Source organism: Corvus kubaryi, unplaced genomic scaffold (assembly GCF_017639235.1).
Source record: "Corvus kubaryi isolate FWS band 111438036 unplaced genomic scaffold, C.kubaryi_AGA036_p1.0 37397, whole genome shotgun sequence".
Lineage (NCBI taxonomy): Eukaryota > Metazoa > Chordata > Aves > Passeriformes > Corvidae > Corvus > Corvus kubaryi.
This window is the reverse complement of record NW_024581136.1, coordinates 12,714,944-12,742,888: the sequence shown is the minus strand read 5'-3', so window position 1 is coordinate 12,742,888 and position 27,945 is coordinate 12,714,944. Positions and strand designations below refer to the sequence as shown.

General features: G+C 46.0%; 1 protein-coding gene across 11 annotated transcripts; it reads right to left on the bottom strand.

Moving 5' to 3' along the window:
• Positions 1–38: 38 nt before the first annotated feature.
• On the bottom strand, positions 39–27,844 carry AP2M1 (adaptor related protein complex 2 subunit mu 1). Of its 11 annotated transcripts, none has more exons than XM_042042618.1 (14): positions 27,777–27,840; positions 17,265–17,377; positions 13,641–13,646; positions 11,615–11,880; positions 10,129–10,211; positions 6,569–6,574; positions 5,873–6,008; positions 5,635–5,776; positions 4,939–4,950; positions 3,214–3,333; positions 2,560–2,695; positions 1,721–1,818; positions 1,463–1,574; positions 39–1,152 (listed from the first exon to the last, which is right to left on the bottom strand). In XM_042042618.1, the coding sequence occupies exons 2-14, from the start codon at positions 17,336–17,338 to the stop codon at positions 1,018–1,020; spliced, it is 1,326 nt and encodes a 441-aa protein (XP_041898552.1). In that variant the 5' UTR covers positions 17,339–17,377; positions 27,777–27,840; the 3' UTR covers positions 39–1,017. The 11 variants fall into 11 exon arrangements, with proteins under 11 accessions (XP_041898552.1, XP_041898550.1, XP_041898555.1 ...); XM_042042616.1 differs by lacking the exon at positions 27,777–27,840 and adding an exon at positions 26,820–26,861; XM_042042621.1 differs by lacking the exon at positions 13,641–13,646 and having other exon boundaries at positions 27,777–27,844.
• Between the last annotated feature and the right edge of the window lie 101 nt (positions 27,845–27,945).

Here is a 27,945-nt window from a genome sequence, read left to right as displayed (position 1 = left end):
TGCAACACCAGTCCCAAACAGCAGCACAGACAGCCTTCTCCATTCTACATACTTTATTAGATTCAGAGCTGGACAAATCACAAAGTGTACAAAATGGAGACCACACTACCAGAAGCAGGATTGTGGGTTGCAGCAGCATTCCTACGGCCCAGAAGCATTTGGTAGAAGTGTGGAGAGGGCAGGCTGGGTCAGGGGGCTCTTACTGCCAACTGCATTTGAGATTCCCCGAGGACAGACCCTGTTCACATCCTGACAGAGCTCAGCCGACCCACACTCCCTGGGACAGTGGGGCCATGTCTCCAATTTGTTTGGAAAGGACAGACTGGCTCAAGCCAGCAGTGGGAACGGGTAAATGCTCAAAGGACCTGAAATGCTGTGCCACCCACATACACACCAGCAAGAGCCTAAACCCTCATCCTTTTTGGTCACAAACCTTCCCACGGCAGGACTCTATACTGACAACTTTGCAAGAAATAAGGTGGTGGTGAGATCTGGTGAGCCTACCATCTCCTGTGGTGGGAGCCCAACAAACTCAACACCCCAGACATCTCAGACTGGCCAGCAACATCTACCACAACAGCAATAGCTAGTACAGAAGCCAGGGTAACTTCAACTCAGATTTGTCCAGTCTATGTTTAGGTCTATTCTACGAGTACATATGCACAAGAACTTCAAAAATACTAGGATATGATGCAAGTAGTGAGACACCAACAGAAGAGGAGTTTAATGGTGGACGTTCCCTAGAAAGATCACGAGAGGATGGGAGTTAGACTAGCCCTTGCCCACCCTGGGACGGGGAGCAGGAGGCTGACTGCACCCCTGTGCACAACTGGGTTCTGAACTTCATCTGCAGCGTGGGTGGTAACTGAACACAGGCAGGCGAGTCCGCTCCCGGGGTGAGCCACAGGGTCTTTCAATCTGCATCGAGGGGCCAGGCAGACATCTCTGAATGTAGCTGAAGACTGAGGAGAGGCAGAGCATGGCTTGGAGAAGAGGGAGCCTGCCAGCCTGCTGGGGCTAGCATCTGGTCTCGTAGATCCCACTCCTGCCGATGTACCTCACCCATTTTATCACATCATGGTCACTGTAGTTCAGCTTTGGCTCAAAGACTTTCAGGTAGCGCACCTTCAGCCCAGAGGGTGCAAATGGGACCTATTGAGAAAAGGAAAGGCAACAGAGAGCATTGGAATGGGTGTAAGATGCTCTCTGTACACAAATGCCAGAGGACCCCCAGGCAATGCATCTAGAAACGGACATCAAGAGCCACTGTTCCCTACTCCCTGCATGCATGGCATCAGACTCTTGTGGCTTTAAGGACAATTTTGTTCCATTGGCTTTGCCATCTGGCTGACCTCACCTGTCAGCTTGTGACAGGGAATGCTCAAACCTGTGTAACTCCCAAGAGGGACTGACAAAGCTTCTCTAAGGTTGGCTGCATCCTGAAAGGCAGACAGGCACTCACCTCAAAGTTCATGGAGATGGGAGGCCGAGCCCACTTCTTCTTGTCATTGGTGGGCAGCAGTTCAATCTCCGCGCTGATCTGGGATTCCTTCATTCCAGCCATACGTTTTATCCTATCGGAGAAAACCCAGAAGTGACAGGGTGCCAGAGTTTATTCTCCTCTTCACTACATAATCTCAGGGCAGGCAGGAGCACTAAACAGACCCTGCCTCCCCAAGGCCTGCCCCTGCAGCACCCCAGCCCCAACCCACTCACTTACTTCCAGACAATGGCATTCTCACTGGCCTTGTACTTCGCCTTCCCTTTCATGCAGATGACTTGCACTCCACTGGTATTGAGGGGTGTTGGGATCCGGACCTGGAAGGCACAGTCTGGTGAGCAGGGGCAAGGACACTGCAGCCTGGGCACTCTGGGCAGTCTCAGATGGTCTGTCCTGGACCCCCTGGGCCTTCTCTTCTCTCTCCCCCCCAGCTCAAGGCCCAGAGAACATCAGCTATCACAAGGCATCTTAGGCTAGCTCTCCCGTTTCTTGCTTTGAAGTACAGGTTCAAACACAGTTCCATAATCCACAACAGTCAATAAGGAACAGGGCAGAGATCTCCATGCTGCAGGAAACCTGGCTAATGTTGGGAAGATCACCTCAGGAAGGATGCCAGGGTGGCCATGGCATTGCAGCAGGCTCTGGACAGCCCAGCCTTGCAGCAGTAAGCCTTCTAAGATGGGGACTAAGCTGCAAAGCCATCCCTAGCCTGTCTCACACAGCTCACAGCCTGCTGCCTGTCTGACATACCATCAGATCATGCAGACAGAAGAACATGAAATTTTCACAGTGGCTGAGAAATTAAGTGAACAGTTGCTGCAGGGATGGAACGAGGCCCCTGCCAAGACGGCTGCGCAAATGAAAACAGCTTCCACCTCCCTATTCTACAGCAGCTCCCTCCCACAGCACAGCAGCACCACACATCTGAGGGGTACTCGGTTCACTCTCTCAGCCCTGTTCAAGCCTGAAGACTCATCTGTGAGGACTCCACTGCAGGGGACATAAACTAGAGGCGTGATTTCAAGGCACAAGATACCACAGGTTTCTTTTCCTCTTACCTCTATCTTCTGGGCCAGCAAGGAAGGTTTGAAATTTGATTTGATCACCACCTTGACTTCCAGCTTGGTCCGACCCACCTCCCGCACCAGTGGGATCACACGGAAGGGAAGGATAATGTCCTTAGTGGTTCGGTATCTGCAGGGGTAGAAGCTACAGTGAACTCTGAGGAGGAGTTAACTCCCTTACGGCCTCCAACTGCATCGCCCTCCTAAAGAGACAGCCTCTGAATATGGCAAACATCTTAGAAACATCAGCCAGAAAGGGAAACATCCCAGAAGGAAACAGCAGTTAAGATCTATGCTGCTGTAGGGCAGCAATGGTTTCTTGAGTCTCAAGTTTTATATCTGGTTCCTGCCAACAGCCCTGTTCAAGGACACCAGTTTTAATCACTAAAAACAACACATATGGCAAGCTCAAAAGTGAGAAAACCCACATCCAAAGCCATGTTTGTGGCAAAGAAAACTACACAGCTGGGCTTCCACACTTGTAACAGACAGATTTGTGGCACACCCTACAGATTCCACTCTGAAAAGGTGGTGGTAAGTGTGTATTTCTTAAGTGCTCAAGGGCTGCAAGTCGGCCTGGGAGCAGCAACACTACTGTAGCAGCAAGCAGATGCCAACACCAGCCTGTTCACCCCCCACCAACAGTACCTCATGAGCTCAAATTCTCCATCTGGTGGAATGAAGCTGATGCTCCTCTCAGAATCAAATTTGCTGAGCCTCACACACTGGTGGAAAGTGCAGTCATCAATGGCAATTGACTGTTTGCCACTAAAAACACAAAACACAGTTAGAGAAGCACAAGCTGCAGCTCTGGTATCTTGGTGCAGTCAAAGTCTGTCCAGGCAGAAACTACTCTACAGAGCATGTTGCCATCGCAGGTGTCCAGGAAATGGGGAGGCAGGGAGAGATTTAGGGGATAGCAGCCTCTTGGCTCAGACTTTCCTTGTTTCACCACCACAAAAATCGTATTTCAGGAAGCTTGTTTGAAAGAATTTTCTCCCTCCTCTCCCCAAAGAGGAGAGATCTTAAAAGAGCACCCTTCTGTCATAGCCAGCAACACAGTGCTTGCGGTCTGCCTGCCAGCAGCACTCAGTACTGCAAAGGCAACTCTGCCAACCCAAGTCTTCTCACAGCACAGTTCAAAGGAGAGAAAACACTTTCCTGTCCACAAAGCTATCCCACTGCCACACAGCCAGGAAATGCCAGATTCAGAGTCTTCCTGTTCAGAAATCTCTTCACAGCTGTTCATTTCCACACTACCAGCAGGTGGTCTAATTCTGAACCGAATTGCCAAACCACAATATTGTGACGTACAAGTCTGTATCTCTCCTTAAAATCTACAGAGCTACCACCTGCCCATGTAGGCACACCAGCCTAACCTGCCAGCACTGAACTTGTGCCAGGCACTTAATCCTGAGAATACAGGACCCGGGTCAGCCAAAATCCCTCAGCTACTGAGAGGAACCAGAATTCAGGAGCAACAGAAGAGAGAGCATTGTAGAGAAGGTGCAGCAGTGTATCAGTGGTATCTAGGTTGCCCCAACTGCTGGAAGCAACAGTACAATCATGCCAAGATAGTGTGAGCACTACAGCAGGTTCAGCTGTCCTAGAACCACCATTACCTACACAAAGGGGAAGCAGACTGACCACAGGCTGACTGGCTGTCTAGCTACACAACCACCAGTGGTGTGGTTTCTGCTTCAAAAGGAGGAGTTAGTCTTTCCTAATCTGTTGCCCAGATGACAACCAATGTTAGCCAACTAATTCCTGTTTCTTTGGAAAACAGTTGGGAAAACCCTCTGCCGAGCACTTCTCCAGGTCTCAGGCAGCATTACTCAGGGTTGGCCTTGCCACATTCTAGATCCCAAAAAGCAACTGGCAGCAGCTGTCCACTTTGGTCACCTTATAAGTAAATGCTTCTGGAGAGTAACATCTCCAAGCTGGAGATATCCACTGGATAATCACAGCTGGAGAGAACCACCTACCAAGATTCCCTGTTCATCTTACTTCTGTAACTCAAAAAACCAGCATTATTTACTGGCAAAGGCAGTTGGCACAGGAGCTTTGGGACAGTGTACTGACTCTTCAGCCTGTGTAGTTGATATTTTCACTAGAGTAAATCCTCACTGGGCCCATCAGCCACCTCAGGCTCATCCATTTTACTAGCTCAGTTCAAGTACAGGAAAGATGGCTTAAAGGTGACAGTGAAGTGATAGCTCTTGGCTTGGTTCTGAGAGAAAAGGCAAACAGCTCAGCTCCATTTACAGGAACCATCATGGAAAGTGTCTGAGATCCAAGTTACATGCACAAGTCACACGAAGCAAGAGACAGGAGGAGAGCAGAATGCACACACAGCTGAAGCAGATTATCTACCTTCCCAATTCACTGGGCGTCAGCAAAAAAAAAAACAAAAACAACCAAGAGAAATACAGATGAGTTGCAAATGGTTAGTGAGAGGAAAGTGGCAGTCCCTTTTCTTTTATCTCTTCACCCCAAGCAGGAAAGCTGGAGAAGGTGTAAGAGCTGTTTTCAGCTTCAATGTGGGTACTGACTGAGGTGCAGCTGGGAGGGAGAGTAGCTGGACTCTCAGAAAGGATGTGCCTGCAACTCACACTGCCACTGATCACCTGTAATCAGCAGGAGGGGCTTCCCCAGTTTCTGTCAGCTGTTCTACTTTGTGAGAACAGTCCAGGTAAAGCAGGCAGAGGCATTCTTTCACTATTTCTTGGGAGCACTGCTACTGCTTTTATGATTAACAGCCTCTGCACTGAGGAGAACTGCTAGAAATACAGATTCTGGGAAAATCCATCTTGGGGAAGTGTTTCCAGGTGCAAGAACTCTACACTTAAAACTGTGAATCTTAATAATAAAAGAGCTGTAGAGGCCCTGTATTGAGGGGCCCTCAGACTGGTAGCTTGCATGACAACTGATCTACCCAAAGTTAGCAGTACCATCTGAAGGGAAGAAAAAAATGCAGTTTTTCATCTGTCAGATCAGAAAAACTATTGAGGGCTGCCTTTTCATAGCAGTCCCTGGTGGCAAGTGGTCACCAGGTCCAAGACCTCTTACCTTTTCCCCGTTTCATCTGCAGTCCCTTTGCCCTGTTTTTCAATGACAATCTTGTCATTCATGCCAAACTTGCACTCTGGCATTCCACTCAGATAACTCTTCATCACCACTCTGCCAGAGACATGGGCACTCAAAACCTGACCTGGTTAGAGAAGATCACAGTTCAGAACACTTTCAAGAGTCACCACTCAGAAACTCTGAGCGAGAGAAGGATGCCAGCTCAACACCTCCTACTTACCCTGTGGGGACATTAAGAGATTCACACTCTCCAGCACATCAAGAAAGAGTTCATTGCGACGGTATTTGATTCCTTCACGTCTCCATCCAATCTGTCCAGTCACCTGGCTGGTGATCTGGGACTGCTCCTCCTTAGTCTGAAGGGAAGAAATGACATCTTAGACATAAATCAATTCCTCTAAATAAATTCAAAGACTAAGAAACCTCAATCTAAATCTAAGAGCAAACACTTGCCATTTATTACACATACATGCACTTGTCACTTAGATACAGGTGCTGTCACACCTTGCATGATTTGGTCATTCCCTCCTCAGAACATAAATTCTATGCCTAACCAAGAACTGGTCATAGCAACAGCAGGGAAAGTTCCTCTGCTTTGTTAGCAAGTCCATTAGGCTATATCTTAGTGCAGAGAGGCAGGGATTCTACCAATGGCATTCAAATCATGTCTCAGACCGTCACATCAATCCACATTAAGCAGAGAAGCTTAACATGTATTGATGTAGCAGTTCACACCCTTATCCAACATGAAACCCCAGGGCCACAAGAGAGCTAATCCCCAATGCCTGTTTCTTAGTAACTGCAGTCATTAGAGTTACATACCAACACTAACCTAATATGCATCTGACAGCACGCAAGCTCTAAGCCTCCAAAAAGCACCAAGGGTTGTGTTGAGAGGCACAGAGAGGTTTCCTACCTGATGCTACAGGTGGGGTCCAGTCATACGCAGAAAGTCAAGAAGTAGGTGTATAGTAGCAAGTGCAGTGTAGACAGGGTTAACAGGCAAGCAGGTCAATAGCAAGAAAAGGAAGGAAGGGAGAAAGAGGCAGATTAGGCTTAAGGCTACCTGAGGACAAGAAAAAAGCAGGTCAGCTCTTTGTTAATTAGGTAGCTAATTAGCACAAACAAGATGAGGGGTTTTGACCTTTAGCTCCCTGCAGGAAACCCAGCACTCCAAGCAGTGAAATGGATTTTCAGGCTTGGCCCATTATGGACAATCCAAATACAAGGCGGAGTAGAGCTGGAGGCAGTCAAAATACCACTCCCAATAATGTTTCTATGCAGAGCAAACTCATGCTGGTGCTCCTAATGCAAATCCTGGATGTTTACCATGTCACAGATACCCACACTATGGGAAATACCAAGCACTTTGGGTGCTGTATAAAGCGATATCCTTGTTAATTCTGCTCTTCCACCACGACAACTGCACAACACACAAGTGGGTACTCCCACGGCAGCCTTGCAGTGGGCCCACAGGGTGGCAGTACACGATCTCAGGTTCACACATGCTCTTGCCACAGATATGGTCACTTCCTGAGCAAGCACAGCCATTGTCATATCATCTCAGGGACAGTTTTGTATTCCCCTGAGAACTGCCTAGGTAAGTCCTCCATACAGTATGCGAAGTACCTCTCTTGTCTATCCCACAAAAAAACCACTGCCATATCTGCCTTGTTCAATGCCTTGTTCAGGCTTTAGAGGAACACGCAGATTTATTACCCAGAGCTCTGGCTTCCAAAGGGACACTGATCATGTGATGACATTCCCATCTCCTGCAACAGCACCAGCACCATGAACCCACACTTACTCTGCAAAGTGACTGGATAGATCTGGAAGCAACTGCTGAAGTTGAGACCACCCAGCAGCATGAGTATTCCCTAAGGAAGGCACTGAAGGCACCTGGGTCTGGAATTTCTCAGGAGCGGGGGATTCCCAGAGCTGGACAAGTCAGCTAAAATGGCCCAAGAATACCCACCTTGTGCTGAGCTGCCAGCATGCTGACTAGGCTGAAGACAGCCAGCTACAAGCAGGTTTCCTGGGATCTTCCAGCTGGTGGTGGCCCTCTGCCCACTTTAAAAAGTAACACCAGCATTCTAGCACTAAAGATCATCTATGGCTTGGGGAAACATTGTAACTAAGGGTTGACCAACTCACACGCCCAAAATCACTTGGAGGGGAAGAAAATTACAGTGTACATCTAGTTAATGAAGTCTGGACAAATGCAGATAGAATCTTAAGAGTGAGAACAGTACACGCAGCACAGCTACCTCAAGCTGTAAAAGCAAGGTTTAGCCTCTGCTGGAGGAAGATATCCAAGCCAATGGCTTCATCAGTTCTGCTACAAGACATGAGCACAGAGCCTGCAGTCCTGCCATTTGAGTAGTGGGTTACTTCAAGTGTAGGGACTAGAAGTAAAACTACATTGCATACTAACACCTTTTAAAACCTGTGTGGCACATCAATCCATTCCCAGAGCACACAGCTATTTCCTTGGCAAGCAGTGCAGCAGTTTCAGACACACTTTCAAAGAGAATAAAGCAGATCTTGTATTACAAGATCACCTGCCTGGAAAGACCACTGTAGCCATACAGGGAGGGCATTCAGAGCACAGCAGCTCAGTACGCCTCAAACTGAGAACAAAGAAAAAAAGTCGAGTTTGGAAAGTCTGCCATAAGTGGATTTTGCTCCCTAAATTCCACAGGACACTAGCCCAAGGAAAGCATCAGCAGGAACTAAGCAAAGATAGGGAACACAGATGATAAGACCATTCAGACCCAGATTTTGGTCCTGGGCACCTGTGTGACCTGGCTCCAAGTCAATGAGGAGCTGAAGGTTAGAAATACCAGAGTAGAGAGCAGACAAGGAAACATGGCAGGTACTGTTTCAAGTGATGCCCTTGCCATTCTGCGCCTGCAATGGATTACTTCTGCTTTTTGAACTGGGCTCACAAAATTCCAATACTGAGCAGAAGAACTGCTTACTTGTGTAAAGCTGACAGCGAACTCCTCTTTGTAAAGAAAGGATTAAACCTGTTGTTGAATTAAACATGATGCTGTGACAGTGGTTTGCACACGAACAGCATGAGAGTTTGTTAAAAACAACAGAAGCAAGAAAAGAGCAAGGGAAGGAAGTGAGGGCGGTGGTTAGTTTTGAGTTTTTCTAGGAACAGGAGCTGACTCAGCTATCTTCAGTGCTGACTGCCCAAACTGTCAGACTGCAGAAGGCCAGAGATTTACGCTTGGACTCGTGATGGGGACTGAGACCGGATGCACTCACATCTGGCCCTATTGCAAAACAGTGTGCCGTTCTAGCGGGAAATATGTTGCTCAGGGGCAGCTTCTCTCTCACCTCCTCTTGAGATGCAGTTAGTCTTGCTACTAGATTAAAAGTTTAAAAAGGAATTCTCAGGAAATCAGTGCTGATGAACTGAGTTGAAACAGAGCCTCCAGAGACTCTGACCTCTGCTAACCTAAACAAGAACAGTCACCATGCAGGCTCTTGTTTAGCCCTTTGCTTCTGTTTGTACCTGAGGCTGAAGCTTTACTCTGCCACAGACTGCTTCAGAATGGACTCTCAGCTTTTTTTTTCATTGCTATGCAGGGGAGAGGACTGAGTTTTAGGCTAAGTCCTCATTACTAACTTGCACGGTTGTGTCAGATGTGTAAGGTGGACAATATTCCTTGGGAACATGAGAAACAGACTGAGTTTCCCTTGAATTCAGAGGTTGAGCATTATCTTATGAGACAGGAAGCCTAGTTTTGAGGACTGTACCTGGAGTAGGATTAGAACTAGTTTAAACACATTCCCCAAACCAGTCCAACTAACCATCTTTTTCCCAATACGTCCTTTATCTTCTAACTCCACGTAAACTTTGTTGTAAGGGTTAATACTATGCTAAAAGCACAGCAGAGATTCTCATCTCTAACACAAGAAAGCTCAGGCTGTACTGACGCTGACCTGCAAGGGTATTACAGGCAGAAACAGAGCAACACGAGCTTCCTGACTAACAGCAAGATTCACAGGGCTGAAGAATACTTCATTATAAGGTAGGCATGAAATCCTGACAGCTCAAAGCACTGAAGGCTGGTGGAGAACAGACCTGCTCAGTGAGATTCACACAGAAAAGAGCTACTTCTGGTTCAGCAGGTAGATTTGTTTATCCTCTCGGAAGCTGACACAGAGCAGAGGCCAAAGCCAACAATCATTTACATGCAAGGGACTTAACCCAGCTCTGGGCTCTTCCTCTTGCATCTTATCGTGTGCCAGGGAACATGAGGCAACACAGCACAGGGACACCTAAAACAAGGTGCCACTTGACCTGATATACACCCCTGCCAGGGTGTTCTCAATCTACTCAGGCACCCTCCCTCCACACAGGTCAAATGGTTAGCTAGTAATTAAGACCATACTCTCTCAAACAGGCTTAGAGAAAATTAACCAGCAGAGCAGTGCTGTACCCCAAATTCCTCTGATTACCTGACTCTTGATGCCTTGCTGAGTGATGAAAGTCTTCAGGGCCCCTGTTTCAGAGTTCTGAGGATAGCCAAAGTCCAGGATTTCTACAGAAGGGTAAAAGGTTAGTTCAGAGTTTCAAGGTATAAACACATCAACTATGCTAACCATTCCTATAAGGAGAGAGGCAACTAGTGCACAGATACTGCTTACACATTGAATTTCTGGATAAGTTGCTGTAGCATTCCTTATCAAGAGAAAAGAATCATTCTTGCTACACTGAGTTCCCAGAGCAATACTCTGGAGTCGAGGGGTGGTGGAAAACTGTCCAAGTAATGAATTTGCCAGTTTTTAAACACAACCATACCTCAGGACTAAATATCAACTAACCTAGCCATGTGCACAGGGCACACTGAGGAGTTCTTCCAAAAACATCCAAGGGACAATAGAGGGTTTATCCAACACCACAGCAATTTTATCTTTGCAGGGTTTTTTTTTTTTAAAGTTTTGTTCTTATGAAGATATAATAAAACCCAAAACCTAAAACAACAGCTGAGTAGTGGCACTGAAGGATGAGTGTGAGAGGGAAACAGATCTTAACTACACACAGTGCACTTAACACCTACTCCCCTCAAAGAGGAAGGGAACAATCCACAAGAGATTCAGAGGGGAAAGAAGACCACTAACATGATACTGAGCAACACCACACTGGGAGGTTTGATCTCACTGTGCCTGCTACGAGACAGCATTGACTGACCAAAGCAGAGAACAGGCAGTCTCTTGGTCTGCCCTGACGGAACAGGGAAAACATCAGTCACTGTGACCCTTGGCTAAGAATCCCAGGACACACACGTGTGGTGCCTTGTCTGGAAAACACATTGAAACAGAACTAATACAAAAATGCTCATGATACGCGAAACAGGGGCAGCTCAAGGGCAACCTCCACAAGCAGGCTGATATCACAAGCAGCTGAAGGGACACTATTATTAATCTGTGGTGAAATTGGGAGCTGTATCAGTGGGGGAGGTAGGGCTGGGACAGGGAACATTGCGTTTTATTGATTTCCTTCTGTTCAGAATAGAGCCCAAAAGGCAACTTACTAGGGGCAATCAACTTCAGCCCAGGATGACTGCTACCATACACTGCTGGAGCCACCTGAGCACTAGCTGGCCTTAGAGGTGCTACTGACAGTCCTCTTTATACACCTCGGGGTAAGGAAAGCCTGACATCTACACAGGATCCCCATAGAAGCTGAGCTCCAGTACAAGCTGTCTCAGTTATACAAGTGCACAGCTCCCAACACTTCAGGGAAGTGAATCAGCAGAAGGCTATGGGCTTGAGGTACCATCCACATTTGCAGTACAGGTGGCATTAGAAAGCCAAACAAGTAATTTTGAACTCTGCCACACATGTTAAAAATACTTCAAGGATTATTACTACATCATACTAAACTAAGGATTTCAGAATGACCAAGTGCAATATGCCATAGTAGGTAAGAGAAACATCTCACCATCCAGCAGCTCATAGATAAGCACGAAGTTGTTCTTTATGTTCTCCTCACTGATCTTCCCAAAGTAGGCAGTCATCACGTCACACATCTTGTAGAGAAACTCGAACACCATGGCAGCGTTGACATTCTGCTTGGTGACAGCAGCCAGCCAGATGTTGGAGCGCTTGACATGGAAGAAACTTGTGCGGGCGATGTTGGTGACGGGCGAGCGCACCTGCTGCCGTGCGTGGATGACATTGACGCGGAAGGCGTCCACGGCATTGCGCCTACGAAAGCACCACCAAAGACAAATCAGCACAGCAAACGTGAAACCAGCCGGCTGCACAGTTCTGCTTATGCCATTACAGTCAGACACTGACCTACACACACCAAGCTCACCTAGGAAGGGTGCCTGGGGATGTCTCTAAGAGGGACAAGTGAAGGCTCTGAGCAGAGTTAGACACTAAATTCTGTACAAGCTCAAGGAGAGAGAGTGCTACTGGTCTCTAGGGAGCTTTGGACTACAGTCTAACTGTAGCCAGAAGGAGAAGCAAACCTCCATCTGGAGTAAGATGGCAAAGAAACTTTCCCTTCAATTAACTTTGACAGCACTCCCAATTGACTGCCATAGCTGGAAACAAACACATTAGCAAGTTATGGCTCAAAGAGTCCAGTTTTGACCAAACACCTAATTGCTGTCTATTCTGCAAGCCCAGGCCTTCATAGTCTTGCCCCAAAGCAAGCTGTAGTCTCTCAAGATACATGTCAATGGCAGTTGCTCCCAGACATAAAACCAAGGAAGAAACAGCAAAACTTGCCTGGGTCACTCAAGAGGTATCAGTGCCCAGGAACACTCCAGAAGGGAGCTTTAGTTCTCAGATCCACCTCACCTCCACACCCCACACACCTTGGAGGGCAGGCTCAAAGCAGCAGGAGGATCAGGACCACCGCTGGCTTTCCAGTTACACGTCACCTCAAGACTGCTCTGCTTCAGAACAGGTGTCTTGCATCCGGACTCAGAGTCCCCATAGTGCAGTGTGCCAGCAGTACTGCATGGTCCAGGACTACTTACAGTCAAGGGTTCTGCCCAGTGCTGAAAAAGTGCTGTGCAAGCTGCCCACAGGTGCTGCCATCTTTGATCCAAACTGTCTATACACTAGGAACAGGGAAAAAAACCCTCCTTGCTAAACAGGGATTATGAATGACATTCTGGATGCCAGCTCTTCTTGCACACTGGTCTCCTTATCACATAACTACAAGTCAGAGTAAACTTCCCAAATTAAGTCCATCAATCCTGAGAATACAGGAAGGAAGCCCAAGTGCTTTATATGACAAGACCAAAACTTAAAGCAACAGTCTACACACAAAGCCAAGGCTCATTTAGTCGTGCTTTATTACTCATACTCTCAGACACTCTGTAGAACAGGGGGTCTGACTGCAGCATCAAGGCCATGGTACTGATTATGCAGAAACATGTTTGAGAGCAGACAGTAGTATCATCCTTGCAAGCAAGGATACAGGCATACAAATGCTTGTAAGCACTGAGGGTTGTCAACAATCCAACACACAGTTCCAAGTTAGAAAACAAAGGATATTCAAAGGAACATATGCTACCACAGCAGGTGTTTGCTCCTTGAAGGTCTGGGGATGTATGTAGAAGTTTCATCAGTAAACATGCTCCCCCATAAGCAAAATTCTGGCTTTGAATACTTCTCAGGTTTTATTGCTCCAGAAGGTTTGCAAGTTGGAGTCAAATTACTATTTCATTTCTACTTTAGTTTTTCCATAAGAAAGTAATTTAATCTACTATAAAATAACAATATCTAAAAGCCCCAATCCTCCCCTCCAGTAAGCCTTGCAAGGAAAATTCAGCTTGTTCTGGAGCATTAGCCCTCCCAGCCTCAAGTTCTAACCCCCTAGAAGTAGCACCAGAACCAGTCACCAGACTGGTGCACACTAGAGGAGAAGCCTCAGGTCAGGGAGGCTTTGCTAGCACACCAGGTGCCCACTGTGCAGTGCCAGTCGTGGCCTACCACGCGTCTCTTACCTATTGCTACAGCAGCCAATGAGATGGGATGGACAGAAATGGCGCCAGCGGAGAAAGGAGGAGTGACAGCAACAAGAGAAAGGGTTAGAAACACACACACAAGGCACAATGAATCCAAAGAGATACGAAGAGACCAAACAGCACCCCCTCCCCCTGCTCCTTGGCGCAGAAGGCCAAGGTGGTATTGGATGGACAGTAACAAGCTACAGCAGCAATGAAGCCCTCGCAAGGTACAACACTGACATGCCACAGTCAGGCTGTCAGCATGGACAGACTTGTGTTTGGCTGAATTTTAGGGTAACTGGGCATTTAGTCCAGCTGAGCTGCACCTGTATCACATCAGTGATACCCAGTCTGCTCTGCTAATAAAGGTAGCAGGCCTTGGGGTGGAAAAACCCTGAAGCCTCAATCAGAGGCATCACCTGGGGGCCGCAGAGTACCAGGTATCTTCTTCCCAGTCTGCCTCAGGACAGGGCTACAAGTCTGGGTGGGAATTTCTATGATAGTACTTCTCATTTGTAGGTGTTTGGGTTGATGCTTTCTGGTTTGGTCCAGCCAACAGGAAATACAGCAAGTTTGATAGAGCTGGAGCACATCTGGAGAGATAGGGCACATCCTGCAGATTCAGACACTGCTCTATCCAGCTTGCACTTTTTCCTTAAGGATCAAGAGCCATGAAGCTGACATGAGGTATTAGAAGCTCAGAAACCAAACACCTATTACATTTAAAGTGCATGCAGTTTGTCACGTAAGCTGCTCAGTTTCAAACAGCTTAAGTTTTATTACATATCTGCATACTTAAATGCAGTCCCCAACAACTAAGTCACTGAAGAACAAGGCACTCAAAAATTACAGCAGAGCCCTCCATGGTATCCTGAATTAAATGCATGGTGTTTTGCCTTTTTTTTTTTTTTTCAATAAGACTGCTTATACATGCAGCTAGCTGCTGTATGGACAGATGCGTTACATGCACCAAAGCCATTCTAAGTTGCAAGCAAAGAATGTTCAAGTTTTGCGGTACTTCTGCCTTTAACAAAGTCAAAAGAAGGATATCATCATTGCTTGTCACTTTGGTCGTTACATCTGAACTAGTATGTACTTTTTAAGGCCCTTAAACTGTGCAAGGGGAGGTGTTCTCATAACCACAGATGATCTTTAATATCTCCCAACTCAGAAACTGAGGCTTCAGAATGACAAAGGCAATGGCCAAGACCAAGGAGTCTTATGGGTCAACCACTCATGAAGACAGGGAGCAGTTATGCTCATTTCCTATTCAATTACTTCCCAACAAGAAGGGTGGGTTCAGGCCTCAGCACTTCAGAATTACTGCTTAGGAACTAAGAACTGTGTAGTATGCTAGAAATCTACTACTCAGTTGTTTGGTTAGAGACAGAACTCCTACAGAGTTGAGTACAAGCTACAGTATCATGGCTATTCCTTTCCCTACCTCCCACTGAGGGTTATGATATTAAAAGCTTTTAAGCAGACCAGACATTAATGCTAATGTTCAGACTAGGAAATTGAAAGATTCTCAGTTTTTTGATTACACCACAAAATAAGACACAGCCACTTTGTAACAACTTTTTCGGCAATTGCCCTTCCTTCAGTCTGTTTAAAAAAATTCAAAACCAGCACTGAAGGCCTGTTTGAGAAGAAATCCAGCACCTTAGGGAGCAAGCTCGGTTAACAGCCAACACCAGCTCCACCTAAGTCACAAGACTGACACTTTCACAAGAACTGAAAGGATGATTTCACTCAAGGGAACACCGACTCCTCCAGTCCTAGAGAAAACACTGGAATATTTTTGGCACTCTGCCAAGTGAAAAAGTTAAGATAGGATCAAGCAGGAAATCCCATTTTCTAGCTTTGTCTGGCCAGCCAGCAGGAAGTACTTTATCACGTACTGAACATAAGGCGTTCACTTTATAAGAGAAACGAGCCAGGATAAAAAGCAATAGAATATCACATTAAAAATACCTACTTTGCTCCCCAGTTTGCATCTCCACAGCCATAACGCCATTTAAATTAAAAGGCCTTCTTGAATAAACACCAGTTTGAGAACAATCTTGTAAGTGTTTCAAGTTTGCAAACAATAAAAAAATATTTTTCCCAGAAACTTCAGTGAAAGTGTCCCTAGTCCCCACTTGAAACGTTCTTGGAAGCTACCTATAATCCAGACCAGCTTAGGTCAGTCACTGTGATACCAGCTTCACAAAGTCAGTCCTGTCGTAAGAACTGCCGTGAAGAGTTTCAGCTAACAAATACTGAAGACTGATGAGAGTTTGTACAGTAGAAAAGAGGCAAAACATCATAACCACTGGCTTTCTGCTTGAGAAATACAATGCTTCCTTGGCTCAGCTATGTGTGGAAGTCCTGGAATAACTCAGTCAACCTTAGAACAGGTACTTTGCCTTAGCTGACCTAGAACAAGCGAAGAGACTTAAAAGCTCATTAGGTGAAGCCTCATTACAGACACTGTGTTGACTACTCACTCGATGAAACAGTACAAGCCTTGACTAGCTACTAGTTCTACCTCAACTTTTGACCTCCACTAGACAATCCATAACCAGAAGGGACATGCTCTTCAGACCAGAGCAGTCTGAAAGCAGACTGGCTTGACAGTTTTTTGTAATTTATGGCAAGAAGTTATTTCACAGCACATCCTACCACTAGTCATTGTGAAGACCTGGTACAAACTACTTTTTCCTAAACTGGCCTGAAGGCTCTCTCTCACTGACCTTTGAATTAACATCTACCACAGCTCTGCTTCTGTTAGCTCTGTCTTAACTCTGCCAACTTAATTACTAACTTCCACCTAATGCCTGATACTAATGGAAAACCCACTAGGAAGAGTACCATTGTGCACAAACCCCTTAAATTTAAGGTTTTCAGCCCAAGCAGCACCATCACTTATGGTTCTCTACAGCACTATCCACTGCCTACAAGACACTGTATTTTTAGTAAGATACCTTCTGGGAAGTAGCAGCCTAAGGATTGCACAGATCCAGTCTAAGTGAGCATCATAACACTTGGGGGAAGTGCAATAAGACACCTACAACCTACTGAAGGTTTTCAGGGCTTCCCACAACTTTAGTTACCCAATGGATATAAGCTTTTCACACACAAGGCTGCCATACAAAGCTGGGGGACAGAAAGCCAGCTATAGGAGTACAGCCATGGCTGTTATGAGACTGCTTGCAGATAAAACTTTCCAAGACCACAGTCTCCTGAATGCCTGTACTTGATGTTAGACATCAGTGCCTGAAACTAATTGAGCCCTGGCTGTAGTGTGTGGCAGACAGTTCTCACATTACTGCTCCTGTAAACTTTAGTGATTACAGTGAGGTAGGCTCCCACACTGGCAGTCCATGTTGCTGAAGCATTTGGAATAATGGCCAGATCTCTACCATCCAAAAGAAAGTCCCAGGTTTGGCTGCAGGCCATCCTTCACTGTAGATGACCAGGGCTTAAATTTCTTTTTTCTAAGCTAAGCCTAGAGCAGCAAGTTGAGTTGCAGTCTTACATGCATGCACAGCTAATGCAGAACAAAGCAGCTCTGGGTTGTTTACCACAACCAAAATGAGACAAAAATGCAAAGACCAGGGATGCAACAGAAGCACTTACCCGATGTCATCCCGGTAGACGCGAGAGATTAAAACCTCTCCTTTGTGATTATAGATGAACAAGCCTCCGATCATGATGGAACTTTAGTTTTCACTTCCCATGTTGCTTAACACCTGAAGCAAGAAAGAGCATATATTAGTATGCCACACAGAAACCATTTGTAGCCAGGACTAAAGCTTAAAACTGGCACTGAAATAGAAGCTGTCTTACTTCTCATTCCAAAAACCAGCATGGATAGATCTGTCCTCAAGGACAACTATCCAAAACATACCCCTTGAATGTAAGAAAAAACACAAGCCTGGAACTACAAGCAAATCAAAGACCCCTTACTTCTACTATAAAGTGTCTATCTCCCTGATGACTGAGATACAAATCAGATGCAATTCATAACTCTTTCTGCATGCAGTTCACACAAATATCTGAGATGTCACCAAGCCTATCACCACATGACAGGGGGTTCCTAGCAGCAAGCACATCTCTGTTTGTTACCACTTCTACATAGTTTTTACACATCAGTGTAAGAGCCTTTGCTAATCCCTAGCAGCCATATTGAGTCACACTTCAGAATTCAAACTGAGAGTCATTTGGCCATGAGGTACCACTGGAGCGGGAGGTCACAATCATGACTCACTCGAACTGGGAAATAGTCCCTCAGAAGTTACCCTCCTAAACTGCTAATCTTCTCTTTCTTCAAAGGAAGACTGATTTGGAGAGAGTTACAAAGCTGGTAGACATTATTGTTACAGAAGACTTTTTAAAATGTACAGCTACTTCACCAGATCCCATTCCTGGAGCCTTATGCACTCCTATTCACTTAGGTCAAAGTCAAAATACCCACAGCAGCAACTGCTTGGTTGGCTTAGTCCCAGGAAGAGAACTGCAACTGTGACAGGGCAGGCCTTGGGTGATCACACAGGTACTGCTTAGCTTGGGCACTGCAGAGCATTAGATAACAACCATCTCCACACTGCTGTTTGAGTGGGTTAGCCTACACCCACTGGTATGGGCTGGGTGAAATGGATAGGGAGAGGCCGACCTAGAGACAGATGCTGACAGTGAACTGATACGTGTCTGCTCAGGAATGCTGCAATGACAAAGTTAAAGTGACCCAGCCTTGGATCACCTCAAAGGTCAGGAAAAAAAGAGAATACAAAACCAATACACACATGAGAGGGCCTAGAGGACTTCTGGATTATCAAGAGTAATGTATCCTCTAGAAGTTACATCCAATAAACTACAGTAGCTGCCCATTTAAAGGAACTACTGCAGACGCGAGTTCTGTACTAAACCAAGGTTTATAGTGCAGTCACTAATTTTAATTTCAGCAAGACGAAAAAGGAATTTTAAATTTCCTAAGCCTTTATACCAACATTTTTAGCTACATCTAGTGAGTCCTCAAAGAATAACACTACTCATACTTCTCTGCTATAGGTCTTCAGCTTCCAGACGGCTGCTTCTGCTTATTAAAAGGGAAAAAAAGAGCCAAAAAGTTAATCATTAAGTCAAAATAGAAAGAGACAAGCAGTTTTCCCAAAGCTCAGTAGTGAGCTTTCTAGCTTTTATTCCCACATTCTGCTGGTCAAGTATCTCTGCCTACTATCGTGCTGCCTTCTGCCACTTGTCAGTGGCTTCCTGTGGCACTGTCACCAACATTTTTTCATGTCTGAGACTCCATCTAGCACAGAAGAGCTTTTCAAATATGGTTTTCTTCCATTCCCAACTGTAACACTTTATAACTTTGGGACACAAGTATTTAATTTACTTCCAGGATAAGTCTCTGTAACCAAACCTATTAAGACAGAGGCAGCACACGGTCCAAGATTCCCATGTAATTCGAGTGGGAAAAGCCTTTGTGGCTGCTCACTGTCTCATGACCAAGGCTACAAACTGTAGTGGCAGCAATATCAGCATCCCCCCACAGCAGAAGACAATCCCACTGGTCAACTGAACAAACCCAATTGCTCAGATTTAAGAAGTGGCTGTACCACAGACTCACAACTACTTACACAAAGCACACATAGTCCCAACAGGCTTGAAAAGGCCACTTAGAGGTAATGTGCAGAGCTGGAACCCAAAACATGGAGAATTGAACACAGCTGCCCAACAAGACAGGCAGATGCTGAAACATTTGCAAGGTCATTCACACAGGCCAAACAATGAAAAAAATGAGAAACATTACGACAGTGAAAGCAACTTGCTACCCACTCTAGAAAATGCTTTCCTATCTACTAGTTTTTTCATTCCAGATAAGAAACGAGCATGTGTTTTCAGACTGCTACAGTGCTGGCTTCCACATTCAGATATGGACTATTGCAATCAAAGGTGAAGAAGAGCTCCCGCATTCTCTTTAAGACTTACATTGTATAGAGCAGCTTCCTGGAAGCTTATGCAACTGGGCAAAGCTGGATCATAAGAATCCTACAAACCCTTTCCAGAAGAATCCTAGAAAGCACATCCTTGAAAAAAAATAATCTCTCCTCTTGGGTTTTAATGCTGCTTAAGTTATTTGTTTCACTATTTTTAGTATGAAGGAAATGTCTGCTGTGATGAGCAACAGGATCAGACATGCAGCATATACAAGACAAAGCCTCTTGCCAGCATGACAAGCCAATCACTTTTTGAAAAAGCCTTGATTTGAATATTTACTAGATAACTATAAAGCACGTAGAAGATTGCTGATCAAGCTTTGCATTGGAAATTAAAAGCCTTCTCTTAGGAAGATCTACAAACTTTAAATGTTGACTGAAATAATTATGCCACGCTTTCTCATATGTTAGAACATATTCTGTAACAGCTTTGCTGAAGTTACAGGCAAAAAAATCAGCACTTTTAATTGCATCACAGTACCAAGCAGCAGAGTCAACTGCTTCCTCATCTTACATGTTAGTAAAAGCATGTTAGATAGAGAGTAGATAGACCATGATGCAAATACTTTCAGTCTTTAAAAAATTCTTCATCAATGCAGTGAAATGCTAGGCTTCTTCCTTATACAAAATAAACCAGGAGATGAGCTCAAGCTTCAGACTTCCCATGCAAAGTTAGCTCCTGGTTCCACCTTCATTGGCACGTTTAAGAGCTGTATTGGTTCATATTGCAGAGCTATTGCTCAGTGTCTTGTCTCCAGTGTTGCCAACAAAGGGACAGTCAAGTAACAGAACAGGTCAAAAAAACACAAAAAACAACTCTCGAGGAGTTTATTGATTTAAGAGCTCTCGATGGATCTCTTAAAAAATATTTGCCCAGCCTCCTCTCATCAGCAGCATCCCAGGGCAAAAACAAACAAACCACACTGCAATTTTTTATAACAGCTGTACAAAACACCCTCCTTTCTGCCTTAAGCCTCCTTTTTCTTCTTCTCCAAGCTTTGTCTAGCAGCCTCCAGTTCAAGTACAGGAAGAAGCAATTAAGAACTAGCCCGCATACTCTATCTCCAGGCCACTCAGAATTTTTCAAATCTCCACTCCATCACACCTTTTCCAGAATTAGATGTTCCCACCTTATTCAGTTGCTCTTCAAATGAAAATTGCTTTATGCTTTCATCATTCTCAGTGCCTTCCTCTAAACACTTCGCTTCTGGAAGTGAGCATAAAACTGCACAAGTTGTTCAAAATGTAAGCAAAGCACAATACAGACAATGTGATAATCATACATAGCCCACTTTGATCTTTTCCTAGTGATTCTCAATATTTCACTTACACTTTCAAACTATCACTCAGCAAGAAGCTATTTCATCATCTGTCCTAACTCCAGGATCACACTGAAAACACATGCAGTATAAACCCCTTGCTGCATGCACTCCCATCTAATGGCATCAGAGAACAAGGAAGTCTCAACTACACAAGGTATTTAACACAATTATAAGCAGATCTCCCTTGTCTGATAAACTTCAGCCTCTTGAAGAGTTCCAAGCATCACAAGCACAGACAGCACAATGGCATCTACACAACTTACAGCAAGTTCAGTTCAGTGCAGGGCTGCTCTCTGCCCGCCTTCACCAAGCTTGCCCACGATGGGAGTTCAGGGAACATGGACAACATTCCAGTCTTTTGCTCAAACCTTGCATTAAATCCCTTCAAGACACAAGATCAGAGTGACTACACTCCCTCTCCACAACAGAATTACTTCCATCAGCTCATGGAAGCATGTCCACACAGCTGGAAACTCAAGAGGTGGAATAAGTAGCCCAGAGATCTATGAACAGAGAGGAAAGCTACACAAAGGGCAGAATGCAAAAGAAAGTTGCTTAAAGCTCAGCAAGAAGAATGGCTCTTTAAGATGACAATGGCTATCCTTGAAGTGCCTGCAGTGAAAATAAGCCTGCTTTGTTTTGATCTTCCTTTGTGTTTCAAGTTCCACAGATACTCCTTTCAACGATTTCAAGGTTACATTGTAACTAGAATGAGGATTTTAGTGGTACAGTTTAGACATAGTACAATCTTCCACGTATTTTACAATAATTAATAGTTTTCTTTACAGATCAGCTTTGGAAATGAAAGATCCTAGTGCTTGCAGTGGTTAAGAACTGCAGGGAAGAGGGTTGAAATTAATTTCAGGCTGACATTCAGTGACTCATGGCTGCTGGAATCAGAAGGCCTCAGAATAAAAAATCCAGCACAGGAGATGGGTACATCTGCTCCCTGTGCATTAGCAACATGACTCAGAAAGCATTGCTCAAGCAGCTTTCAATGACTCATTCTGCTCCTCTCCACAGCCAGCCTTTTCTAGGGAGCTTGCTCTACACTGGTTCTGAGTTTCCTCAGCCTAGTATCTCTCACTGTCAGACACAGTTTAAGAGCAAAGCCCACCACTTCTTCAGCTGTTTACCACCAAGTGCCTGGAAACCAAGATGACTCTAGCTGAAACCTTTGGGTTAATGATGCATCAACTGCATTTTCAGAGCTTGGCAGCTCCTCTCCTTCTGTTTCACTAGCTTGAACATATGGCAACCTGCTCCACACTGGTAGCTACAACCCTGTTTTCTACTTACAGTATGGATGGATTTATTCTAGTTAAGGTACAGGGATGATCCACATGCATGTTGAATTCACACCAGTTGGTGAGTAATCACCTTAATTTAGGAGTAACAGCCCTCTCCCAATACACTCTGCATTCTTCAAGCAGCTACTGGGGTAGATGTAACATCTGAATGCAGCTCCTACAAATACTTAAGGCCAGTAGGCTTCCTACCCTCCTGCCAAGTGCTCGCATTCCCATATACTTCCATTTCAACCCATAAATAGAAAAGGAGCATGAAGGGCATCACAGACAGACCACATACTTATATACATGCTTATCAACCCACCAGGAGTTAAAATGACATGGAAATTACTTTTCAGAATGCCTTTTTACTCAAGTGAAGATGAGAGCATTAAAATATACTTTTAGAGCAACTGTGGCAAAGTTACAGCATTAAGACAGCCAGCTACCAAAAAAAAAAAAAGTACATGTATAAAAACAAAGGCTGGGATGAAGATTTTAATGCATTTCAGTAGTTACATAACAGAAAAGCAGCAGGATTAGCCGGGCCTACAATGACTGACACGTTAACGTGCACTTTCCTAGGAATCACGCGTACTTGCCTCAAAGCGCTCCCACTGTGCAGGGGATGTGCATTAAGCACCCCTCTCTCAAACCACCACGACATGCTGGATGAAGCCCCAGAAGTCAGTCTGCAGCAGGTAAGCTGCAGACCATAACCAAGGGAGTCCAGAGAAAGATAAAGACACGATAAAGCACAGTATCTGAAAACCTACTTTTGCTCACTGATTCTATCATAGATGGAAAATGCTCTGTTTATTAGGTCTGACCTAAAAACAGGTGGTTCTCCAAAAGTCAGACTTGTCCTTTCAGGCCTACATTGTGCCACCCACTTGGAATGCATGGGTGAAGTCAGGAGCACAAGCTCAGGCAGCAGGATCATGTTGCTGGACTGTCAGTTTCACATATTGTGGGATGCAACAAGTGGCTGGACTGGGAGCTACCTAGTGAGATGATGCACTAAACCTGCATTTATCAAGTGGAGATACAGCAGCTCCCTTGTGCAGCATGGGATAGCTCAGCCTTCCTCTTCCATTTCCTCTTCATCAATTCTGATTTAGAATAGCTGTTGAAAAATGAACAACATGCAGCATGGAGCTTTCTTAGACTAAACAAGGCACACTAAGGAACCAACTAACCAGCACAGTTTGTTCCCTCTGCAGGTGTTTGTTTGTATCTGCAGCAACTCTTTCAGAACCATCACAGCACACAGTACCAATGCTGTAGTTTCTGTCCAGTGCACTACCCTCCCATGGTCTCTCTACTAGAGAAGCCACAGCATCACACCAGCAGTAAGACACAACTGCAGTATCAGTCATCTGAATTCTAGCCTAAATCCCAGATACACAGATATTCAAATGAGTGATTTTCTCCAATACCTTTGTTCCATAACCTGAGGTCTTTCACATGACACCACACAGGCCATTAACCCTTCCCTGCACCAGGAGAGACAGTGCCAGCTTCAACCTACACCACAAACTTTGGAACAGAGTTCTCTACCTTTTGCAACTGCATCTGCACAAGTAAAAACAAACAAACAAACAAACAAGCTGATCTGGTCAAATTTGTTGCTTAGGAAAAACAGTGACTTTTTAGTCAGTTTTCTGCAGTGGTAAAAGGAACACGGCTGCAGTAACTCCAGTTTCACATCCAAGGCAAGAGATACTTGTTCTAGCTCTAAAAGAATGAGGAACTGTCTAGAAGAAACGTGTCACTAGCAATGTAATGTGCCTACAGCCTAATGGTACCAAAGTCACTATAAATTTTGGGTGTATATTGGTATTTCTGCCTCAAGAAAGCACAAATGCACTTCTCTGAATCCTTCCATGCCAGCTTCTCTAAGTCCAGCATAGGCAGAAGCTGAGGAACTCTTGAGCCAGCCTGTTTGCTCTCAAGGCATCTGCTCAGCAAACCCTCTGTGTCCTCTCTTCAGAGGTGCAGTGGTGACACAGCAGCTCAAGAATAACTGCTCAGGAGCAATGTGACTGCAGCAGTTCTTAGGCTGCCCCTAACAACGTAACTACAGTTTCACATTATCACCCACCCCAGCAGCGCCAGGATTTGACGAGCACCAGTAGCATCACCAATGAACACACTTGTCCATTCATTTTAGGGGGCAACTTATGGGATCAGCTGTTATTTTCCCAAGCCAGTTGTGCGGGTGATATTCTTACCACAGGGATACCTGTCCTGGCACTACAGATGGGGAAAATAAGCCTTCAACCAACCACTGACAGAGCAAGCCACTGAGGCTGGATGAGCAGAGCTCAGGGACTGCTGCTCACCTGAACAGCCCTTTTGGCCACAGCTCCACTGTGAGACAGGCCATGAGCTTCATCGAGTTTCCTGTACCATCAAGTACAGGGTAAAAATAAACACAAGTTGATCAGTAGTGAGCCCAAGACCCAGCCACTTGGACTTTGTCACTCCCATTAAGGGGCTGGAAGTATCCCACAGCACAGACATCACTTAGCTTGAATGCAAACAGGAATGCTGATTTCTGTAATCTACAGAGCACACCCAGGAAAGAGCAATCGCAAGTCAGTTCATAAGCTGGTGTAAAAAACCAACCCCTTTAGTAGTCTATTAAAAGACAGTTTGGATTCTGACTTAACAGTAAGTAAGACTTCTGTGCATTAATGAGCTTATCTAACTAAGCAGTTCAAGGTACATTAGCTGCTGAGTTCTCATCCAGGAAGAAACCAGGAGAGGTATTGAAGCTCTTGAGGGCAAATCACCAGCTGTAACCATTTCTGCATTCCAGAAATCAGTATGATCTTGGACAAGTGACAGTAGTTGAAGCAGGAGGGGGATTAGTCAGGCTGCTCTGGCAAACTGGAGCTGAAGGGAAAACCCATCCTTCCAGGCTAGCCCTAGCCATTATCAACCCAGAAGACTTAAGGCTCAAAACAATGCCATCACCCCACCAGCTAATCTAAGCACCTAAGCTTTGCTTAGAGGGCTGCATTAGCCACTTTCCAGGAGGCCGTGGGCTGCACTTGGTTTTAAACAAGAGTATCTGCAATCACTTCATCCTGGGGAAGACAGGCTGCATAATTTACTTAAGGGGCATACCCTGAGCTAAAGAGCTCCTGAGATAAACCCATCAGTTTCAGAGAAACTGTTCCTATTTTAAACCAAATCCCATAAATCCCCATAACCAGTGGGCAGAAAGAGAAGCACGTTCTCTTACCAGGCTCTCCTACAGCCCACTTCTGCGTGCCATACTGCATGCAGCCAGTCTGAAGAGTAACAAGAGATAAATACTGGGAAACACAAGAAGCTCCTTTACTCCAGCAAAATATCACAGGTACAGCATTTAACACACCTCTCCACCATATTTTGAGCCCAACCTTATGTGAACAGCCCCAATGCCTTCTTCTATTTCTACCAGTTCTACCAAGGCATTTCTAAAGTCAGTTTGAACTACTTGCTTTTTACTCTTGAGCTAGAAACCCGAACAGAGATTTGCTTCCTGTGCGTCTTCTACCAGAAGAGATTAGAGGCACAGAGTGGAGTTTGAGTAAGAGCTTGTATTCTGCACACCACTAATGGTCTAGGTGCCCTGATGTGTCAGCTTTTCTCTCTCTACTCTTACTGGAGAGCAGATAACTGCATTTCACATTCTGTGCCTCTGCCTGCAAGCTTTTAGCTGAGCTGCCAACCTCCTGCCAAGATCAAAATAATACATGACTTGCCAGTAACTTTTGACTCAGTAGGTCACTCACTAAAGGAGAGAAGCAGACTCTGCCTTAGAATCCAGCTATATTTTGGCACCACAGGCTGTACTTCCATCCATCCTTCAGTTAGGCCCAAGAACAGCCTTTAAATATTCTAATAGTCTTCAGTAGAATAAGCTTAGAAAAACAGTGCAAGACATTGTGCTGCAAAAGACAGTCTTGGCTTTACCTTTTCTTGATGCAGGGATGAGGAAAGCAAAGTTTAACTAGGGTCACAGGAAGTTTCTTTATAAAGCCTGTTTTGTTTAGTGACTGTTCCTGCTCCATCAAAAAAAAAAAAAAAGAGATAGTATCAAACTAGAATGCATTTCCAGTTCCTCGTGTTTCAAAGAATGTAACCCTTCACAGCCTCAAGATTCAACTCTCCAAAAGCCAGGACTGTGCTCTTTCGGGAGGAGGAGGCAGCCGGCCATGATACCCTTCAAAGACACCCCAACGCTCTCCCTGGAACATGGCCATTCTGCAGACCAAAGAACACCAGGTACCTTTGTCACTAGATGTCAGTAACATGGCATTTCCTACAGAAGAGGAGTGATGCCTGCCTTCTGACAGGAAAAATATGTAAGTAGACAGTTTGGCAGCATCTCTTCAGATTTGAGATTGTCCCCCCAAGCAAAACTCACAGGGACACACACAGCTTTTACTATAGGAAAAAATAGTAGCTACAGCTCTGACAGCATTCAAGCAAATGTTGCCCAACCAAACACCACATAAGCCCATATACAGTTAGAAGCCTGCAATACCTAGACTTCCAAGCCACAGAACCATCCAGACTCACCTATCTGGGCAAGTTCCAGGCTCAGATTTTGGCAGCCTGAGGCTAAAACTTGATAGCAGCTTTGTCATACTAAAGCAAGCAGAAAACAGATCATGGATTCACACAGCTTATGGAGAGAACACTAGATCAAAAGCAAGTCACTTCCCAGTGGGGAGAGAAATCAACTGCACTGAGCGATAAACACAGGCTGTGCTTTCCGCAGTTTTACTGAATCCAAAAACCTAGTCCTGGGAAGAATGGATGCGGAAATGCATCCAGAAGAGCCGCTGGATAGGAGCCTGCTTTAAGCCTCAGAATAAGCAGTTCAGCATCAGCAGCGCTGCGTTCTGCCTCAGCAGGTTTTCCAGGGAGGAAGCAGAGTGCAAGCCATGACCCAGCTACCTCACGTTTGGATCAGCAGTACAGGCAAATAATTCTCGGAGAAGTTCCAGCCCGATCCGACTGCAAAAAACCTTTGCTCAGGCTGACCCGACGCATCGGTGCCGGCCTTCCTGTACCACACACAACCCGACCCCGTCCCCACCCTCCCCCGGTGCAGCACCGCAGGGCTGCCACACAAGTATTCCAGGCAGAGAGCTAATTAACAGCTGCTAATAAACCCCCTGAACCCCAAGCAATGTACGAGCGAATGATGGGGTCGCCCAGCACCCACTCAGAGGAAACTGAGAAAAAGCCCTCCCGGGCGGCCCCGCTTCTCTCCCTCCCTCCCGGCTCCGGGGGCACTCCCGCGCCCCTCCCAAGGGCAGCCGGCGGGACACCTCGCCCTGCAGCCGGCTCCTCGCCCCCGGGCCTGCAGACCCCAACCCCCAACCAGCGCACAGGGAGCCGCCACCCCGAGCAGCTCAGCCACCGCCCGGGCGCGGCCGCAGAGCAAGCCCGGCCGCAGGAAGCCGCCCGGAGGAAGGACGAGGGCCACGCAGCCCGGCGGGAAGCGGAGCGCGGCCCGGGGCGCCTCACCTGCCGCTGCCACCGCCGCCGCCGCCGCTCGCCGCCCTGCGCCCAAGATGGCGGCACCGCCCCCCGCGCCCCGCGCCCCCCCGCGCACTGCAGAGACGCCGGGCGCGCGCCCCGCCCGCGCCCCGCCACTGCGCATGCGCCACCGCGGAGGGGAGGGGGTGCGCGGCGG